At 37.9% G+C, this 8,046-nt stretch overlaps 1 protein-coding gene across 9 annotated transcripts in view; it reads right to left on the reverse strand.

The window, feature by feature from the left end:
- celf6 (CUGBP Elav-like family member 6) overlaps positions 1-8,046 on the reverse strand; it is a 163,901-nt gene that overhangs the window by 11,188 nt on the left and 144,667 nt on the right. For all 9 annotated transcript variants that reach the window (XR_001425178.1, XM_015034159.1, XM_015034160.1 and 6 more), the window contains 2 exons: positions 5,027-5,170; positions 452-601 (listed from right to left, as the gene is read on the reverse strand). Coding sequence is in view for 8 of the 9 variants with exons in the window: in XM_015034159.1 (XP_014889645.1) it covers positions 474-601; positions 5,027-5,170 (272 nt within the window). In the remaining variant the exon portion in view is untranslated. The remainder of the gene's footprint in view (positions 1-451; positions 602-5,026; positions 5,171-8,046) is intronic.

Raw genomic sequence — 8,046 nt, forward strand, 5'->3', positions numbered from 1 at the left:
ACAGAGAAAACACTTTTTTGTGTAACCTGATAAAAATCTCTAGAAGGTATTTGTGTAAACATGAGCCTCTCAGAATTGAATATTTTTTGGCATATTTGTAAAATGAAAACTTATGACATGAGACTGTTACCTTAACAGTCATATCATGAGTCTTAACAGTGCGTAGATTAAGTTAGATCTCAATGAAATAGTTAAGTTTTACCAAACTTTATCAAATCTGATATGAACTGAAACAAGTGATTAGAGGCAATGAGATGTAGATGATTAAAATGGTAAAACTTATTACTAAATGCTACTAAGACAAAAATTTCTCACTCAAAAAAGTAAATAAAAGATCCTTTGCAATGAATGGTTCCCATGATAATTTGAGACAGCTCCTGTTGTAAATCAAGAAATGACTAAGTGCAATGTCATTGTACCATAGTATGCTACGCCATAAGTGGTACCGCACCTGTTTATGGACAGCAGACGAGTCAGTAAGGTCGGTTGGCGTCCTTTGGCCGCTTTAGCTGCACCTTCAGCCTCTTCATGCCTATCTGGAAGCCATTCATAGCCTGGATAGCGGCCTGAGCACTGGACGGGTTATCGAAACTCACAAAGCCTGCGAAAAGGCCACAAAGTAGAAAGAAGGTGAGACAAGGGACGGGGATTGAGAACACAGAAAGGAAGGGGAGAAGACACAAAAAACACAGGACAGGTTAAATGAAAGTAAAGCAAAAAAAAAAATCCTTTTGAACTTTCAACAATGACAGAACAAAAGGTCTTTGTTTCACTTTTTAGTAGATTAATTGGAAGTCTTTGAATTTAAAAGATTGCATAAAATAACTCAAAGGCTAATAGCAGATATATTAGAAATCAAATGAAAAAAGAGGTATTTGTTACCAGGAGGTGAAAAAAAATATACATCTATATATTTAATAGATTAGATCCAACAAAAATGTCTCAAACCAGATGTGCAGCAGCTATACCCGGATTGTTTGAGCCTTACACGAAACGCATCTCTCTGTGAATATACGTCTTCATTTTGTGTGTGTGACTGAGCATCTATCCGAGTAAAGAGCAGAGGGCACGGGGTTGTGATGAGACGCTCGGAGCAAGGTGTGTAGGACGGAGGTGCCTGCTGCTCGCAGTTATCATTTAGGTGCTGAGGCAGAGTGAACCAACAGCTGCCCCCGCCGGGACTCCTTGCCTCCTCTTATCAGACACCTCTGTGATTGACGGCCAGAATTTTCCGCCTGCCAGCTGATTTGATCACACCGCTATGGGTCCAATTTAATTTGGGGGTAGAGGGCAGGCTTTTGTCAGTGTAGGTGAGATAAGACTGCTGCTTTACAAACCCTTTAAACAAACTGAGCAGGGAAAGGGCGTGTCAGTGGTAGCGATCCCAGTCCTACACACACACACTCCTGCAATCCCTGAATTTAATGAATGTGCAGACTCTACATTTATATCCTTGTGACAAAATAATGATAGAAATCTGAAGGTCAAAAGGCAGGAAGCAAACTTTAAAGTACGTGCACATTGCAGTGGCATTATTACACTCTTGATCTGTCCATTTTCATATTCTTTTCTGTCAAAGACCCAGCATGCGATACCTTTGCACACTCAAACAAAATCAACATAGTTGTTATGAAAATTCAAAGTAACTTTGGAATGAAAGGGGTAAATAAGAAGTATTTTCCAGGGATTTTGTGACAAAAATGTAGAATCCATGATGGATTATATGATGGTGAGTTTACTCGGTTCTGCTGCAGCAAAGCGTCTTCAAACCTCTTTTTTTTCCGTTTTAAGAGGAATTAAATGTGGGTGTACCCTAACTTCTGAACAGAAATTGCTCTGTTTTTTTATTTCATAGAAAACTTTACAATCTATCCATAATTTTGGAGTGTTGTTTATATTATTTACATTTTTCAGTAATGTTAAATGTCGTAGGGTGTCCCAATTATTTTTTAATATTTAGTTTTTAAGTATTTTTGAGTGGAGGAAAACTGGCACATCAAAGTATCTCTCATTATGCGGGATACTTTTCTTCAGGAAGCTGGTCGGAGATGTTAGGAAGATGGACTGCATTAAAAACAGGGGAATTCTGGTGGAAACCCTGTTAGAGGAACAAGACTGGGGAGCAGATCACCTTCCAGCAAGACAGATACTTGATGTGTGCTGCTGGAGGTACAACGTGAAGGTTTAAAGCACATTCACACTTGAAGAACGGCCTAAATCAAGTAACAATTATGTGTCAAGACTTGAACTTTCACAAGTGCTCCCAGTCCTATCCAAGTGAGCTTGAGCTATTTTCAATGTAATAAAGAGCTTACGAAATAATGACTCAAGTGGGCTTATTTCCAAATGTATGTCACATATTTTAGTCTTCATACTCAAAACAGATAGATGTACTCAACTAGAAAGATGCAACAGACTCTGATGCTTCTCATGTATTGAGAGCCTAAAAACTTTCACTAAATTTCTTTGTAAAATCATGTTCAGATTGCTCATTCTCATAAACACCTTTTAGCATCTTGCATAATCTTGAAATATTTCACGTCCGCTTCACAGAAACTAGGTTTTGCAAGTAATAACTTGAATGCAATAATTCAGCATTTGAGAAGATAAGCACTTTTATTCAAAGAAATAATTGAGATATTCCAAAGGTTCTGTTATTCAAAGAAATAAATGAGAGAATTGAAGTTTCCAGTTGAAATAAGCGTTTGTTCAGCTTACATCTTAATTACTCTCTATTGTGAGGTCATCTCCTGTTTGCCCCTTTCCTTGTTGACTGACAGATAGTGCAAGTGAGAGGCATATGTTCAGCGGAGAACACATGCAGTGGATGAGAGAGAGAGCCTGTCCTGAGATGGACAGATGAGAAAGGTGAGAAAGAAGAGAGAGACAGTTTCAGATATGCCACGATGAAGAGAAACTGATAGAAAGCCAATGATGGGAGACTCTCTCTCCCTTTGGTTGTCTCCTGGGTGTTGCTGTCCAACTGAATCAACAGCAAGTTCCCCACCAGTCTATTATTATCTCTTTAAGACCATGGATTCCCACCTGTGCCACCTCCACCCAGATGAACTGGTTTAGTGAGTGGGAGAGGGAACAAAAGAGGAGGAGGGGGATGGGATATGCTGCTGAGGCCCCCAGCTGGAGGCTGTCGGGGAAAGTCTCTGAAATCTTCAAGAAGGTATCCAGTCTAGCTTTTCTTTGAAATTGCATAACAACAACAACAACAACAATACTGGAGAATTTTTTTTTCAAATCTTAAATATTTGCTCCATAAAATAAAATTTAGTTGAAAAATTTGAGCAGAAATTCCAGCTTCCTAACAGTTCAAATCTTTCCACCTCTTGTCATGTTAAAATCACTAACTGTAGTATCATTTTGAGGTTATGCAAACCTTTGTCTTGGACTTTATGCACCAAGACAAAGGTTTAACTTTAGGGGGTTCAGGAGGGTTGAAACTAGATGTCTGCAAACTTTTCTGACTTTTGCTTGCAATAATGATTTGAAAGCCATTTCCTTTCACCACATCATGTCTCGATCAACTTTGCACATCTAGGACTGAAATTGTGGGCTGTTCTTCCATGCAAAATAGTTCAGTCAAACTAGATGGATAGTGTCTCTTGTCATTTATTTTATTAGGTCTTGCCACCAGTTTTCTTTGAAAATGCTGTTTGTAGTTTGACTAGGCTATTGTTACACGTCTCTGATCTAAGCCCTTCCTTTGTGGCTTTGGCTGTCCGTTTAGGGTTTTTGTCCTACTGAAAGGTCCCAGTGTCAAGGCTTTTCTCCGACTAACAGGTTTTCTCTCTGGATTGTTCTCTATTTAGTTCCATCCATCATCCTGTGCAATCTGAGGAGTTTCCCTGTTGCTACTGGAGAAAGAACATCCCATTGAAAGACCCAACCACTGACACATTTTAGTGGGGATGGTGTGTTCAGTTTTGGTCTAGTCTGACCCGAGCTGCTGTGTCAGCCACTTGGCTTGTCAATAAATAGCTCTCCCCATGACAGATTGTCTCTCCTGAGCTGGCGATCTCTGGTGCTCATCCAGAGTCACCAATGGCTTTGATGACGTTTCTCTTAATAATGTACTAAATTGTTAAGTGCGGCTTAGAGCTGCCTAGCTTTAGCTTGATGCACATCCGAGTGTTAACCAAATTCTGTGTTGAGCAATCCACATACTGCAGGTCTGCAGGGATTTACACGATTTTTAAGTCGATCTTATTTTCTGCATTGGCTATTAATCTGAACTATCAACCATACAGTATGCTGCTTGGTTTCCCTTCATGTGATGCATTAGTAAGCATTGCTTTAAATTTCTCCCACTCTCCATCTGTGCACACATCTACATATTTTATTTTATTTCTCTTTATTTTATTTTCTCTTTATTTAACCAGGTAAACCCCATTGAGATCTAGATCTCATTTTCAAGGGGGACCTGGGCAGAAATCTGCAGTACATAGCAACCTGGTTACAAAACAAAATTGATTAATACATATACACAATTATAAAACGGAATAAAACAATTTAAAAACAGTGACACTGTTTAAAAGATTCTCGTTGCCTGTTTTTAAGAATCGCTCGAAATAAATCCAGTGAAATCAATTCTGACATATTGATTTCAGACTGAAGCTGATTCCAGGCTGAAGGAGCCATCACACTGAAAGCTTGCTTTCCTTTTTCGGTTCGGCAGTGTGGAACATGCAAAAGAAAAATGCTGTTGGAACGTAAAGAATGGGAATTAACAGATCTATGTAAAAGAGAGTTTAAATATGCTGGAGCCAGACCGAGTAGAGATTTATAGCACTGCTTTTAAACTGTTGTTTGAACTTTGATACTGAGAGAATCAAAGTTTAACTTAATGCTTACAGACATCCCTTCTGTGGCTGCCTTGTGTAAAAGCAATAGGATGCATCTTTAGAGAAGAGCACAAAATGCAGCAACTCTGTGATTTCATGAAAACAAAAAAAACAACAACAACAACCCCGGTTTATTATTTTCATCCAGTCATTGTGTCTTTTTGACTCACCAAAGCATTTGCTCTGATTGGTGGCTCGGTCCACAAAGACTTTGGCAGAGATGACGTTGCCGAAAGGAAGGAACATTTGCATGAGCTCAGCATCTCCAAACTCCTGGGGCAGGTGATAAATAAACAGGTTGCAACCTTCCGGCCCTGGTGATGAGAGAATTACAGCAGGAGGATTATACAGAGGCATAAACAGGAGATGCCCAGTGAGAGATGGACTGACTCTAACAGCACAGGTGGGAAAAATATATCTGCAAAATGACCAAGACAAAAATGTAATGATTACATGTTAAACCTCAATTTATGTTAATATTCCAATTATGTTGATGTGTAATCCAGTTGAATAATATATAGAAGGCTGCTGTTTAATAGATTAATAACAGTATGGCCACTGGCATTTCCTGAAAGTGAGCTATACACTTCCTGTGTATCTGATCAGTTCATAAGGAAATATGCTGGTAATGATAATATATGCTACATCTTAAAAATTGACATACCTCTACTAAAATTCTGTGGATTTGTGAGGTAAAAAAAAAATAAAAAAATCATGATAAATTATTATACAAACTTCCTCTGCTTTTAAAATGGCAATCAGTTACGCCCAAAAGTGTTCATACATACATACAAGTACAGTTAAAGTAATATTTTAATTTCACCAACATGTTTATTATGACTGTACATAAAAATGCACATATTACCCCACGAACATAACCTTTCTTCCCCCCTTTTATTGTTTCTGTCTTGTCAGAAGGAAACATAAAAAAGGCCACAATATATTGTGTTCACAATTAACCTGATTCTGTCTGTGTGCTGTAATTATTTCCTGTTCAATTAATTATTACCTGCTAAATCAATTACATTATTTAGCCTGTAACCATTCCACGTCTAAGATGCAAAAGTTTTCCAAATCCAAATTATCAGGTAACCCAAAAATTAGTTAGTTCTGGTCACTGGTTAGGTCACTCCACAACTTTGCATCTGATAAACCTTTTCTATTGCTGATTTGTTATATTGTATGGATGGTGATGCAAGTATGATAGCATAATAGTGTTTATATACAAATGGTGCTATTTTCCACAGTTTGTCTGGTATTTTAGACTCTCTGGACTTGGGTCTAATTTATCTATGTAACATATCTAAGTTAATCTGACATATATGTCTGTTAAAACACCTATTTTATGTGGCTGCAGTTTACATTTGGGAAACCTCTGACTTCTGTAGATGGTTTTTCTTGACATGGTAAGGGGTAGCAAACTCCTGGTTCTGCTGGAGGTTTCTTCCTTTAAAAGCCGGTTTTCCTTTTCCTTTCCGTTGTCACTATATGTATCCTCAGAATGAGGAATTGCCAGAAGGAGTGAATGCTGCAACTCAGAAACTTGATGCAATCTGCTTGGTTTCCTTAAATAGAAAACTTTTGAATGTACTTTCTTTTTGTCAAGTGCTTTCAAACAGTATGTGTTGTGAATCACAGATGTTTGTATTCTTCTACTGACTGGTACCTTTGTATTATGCAACAAAGTTATTACAGCTTTTTAATGTTGTTTTCCTCACAGATTCTTTTTTTTTTTTGAATAATTTAGGATACATGTCACATTAAACTTGGAAGAATTTTTGACATGATTCATGATGTAATGTTTTTAAATCACAAAATAATATTTTTCAACAGCAGTATGTCGACTTCTGAAAGCCACTGCATGACAGCACAAAAAGAGAAATAAGGAGAAAAAGCAGAAACACCAGGGGTTGATTGAGAGAGAAAAGCTGAGACAGTTATTGGGAGAGTGAAGCACTGAGACATGGAGAAACACAGAGAGGAGGCAGAGCACACATTAAGACATAAGCCAAGTTTTTGCTCCAATTACTGTGTGACAGTAGGACTGTCTTCCAATCTCTCCCCATCCCTCCACACTCATCTACCCAGCTGCCACATTTATACTGGCCAATCTGGATAAAGGCAGGAATGAACTGGAGGGAAACAGAGAGAGGGAGAGAAAGATCACGAAAGCCAGCCATGGACACAGAGGGGGGGGGGAAGGAGGGAGCGAGACCAACTTGATGGACTCAGGGACAGTAAGCTTGGAGCTGGCTGCTTGTCTAAGTTTCTCTCCTGTCTCATTGCTCAGGGTGATAGCATGACGAGATGAGACTGGGTCTGGTGAGAAGGCTGATAAGAGGGCTGCCGTGGTAGCTGGCTCTAGTGCCGCTATGCCTCAGCATGATAAAGGGCACGCACACACACACGCACACACACACACACACGGAAAGAAAGAGAAGTTTGCAGAATTGTGCTTTTTTTAACAGAAGATGAAGTTATTTCCTCTAACGTGTAGGTCCTTATATTAGCCTCGAAAACATAACACACTTTGTTTTGAAATTGAAAGGCCACTTCTCGCTGTCTTTTCTTAAACATTTATGCCTTCTGTAAAATTATCTGTGTTTACAATTTACAATAGAAAAGCAATTTTCTATTCACATGAAGTGTAAAGCTGTAACTATCAGATGAGGACGGAACAGATGAAACAAATAACCATGTACTAGGAGCATGCATTCAGAGATGCAGAGTAGCTAAAAAAAACCCCTGAAAAACAAACATTTAGTCCAGAGAAAGTTGCAGTGTTTGTGTTAGAAAAAAATTGTAGATAAGATTATTTATATATTTTAATACTTTGGATTATGTTTAGAAATATCATTATCCTTCAGAGTTTTTCCACTTTTACATTTTCAAGGGTCCTTTTAAATCTGGTCGGAAAGAAGAATGATTGTTTCATCTTCTTTAGTAATGAATTTCATTGGGTTTCATTTTCACATTTGCCTAAATTTGATTTTGTCTTGACCGCTGTAATTCTTCCAGTATTTTTCTTCTCTCAACTTTTCTGATAATGGTTTCAATTGAAATTGTTTCATTTTGTGAATATACCACTATTCCGCCATCTTCAGTGAGACATTTCTGCTTTAAAAACGGCTCAACATAAAAATTTATATATATATATATATATATATATATATATATATATATATATAAA

The sequence above is a fragment of the Poecilia latipinna genome, unplaced genomic scaffold, assembly GCF_001443285.1.
Source record: "Poecilia latipinna isolate Pla-1442-1.1 unplaced genomic scaffold, P_latipinna-1.0 Scaffold289, whole genome shotgun sequence".
Lineage (NCBI taxonomy): Eukaryota > Metazoa > Chordata > Actinopteri > Cyprinodontiformes > Poeciliidae > Poecilia > Poecilia latipinna.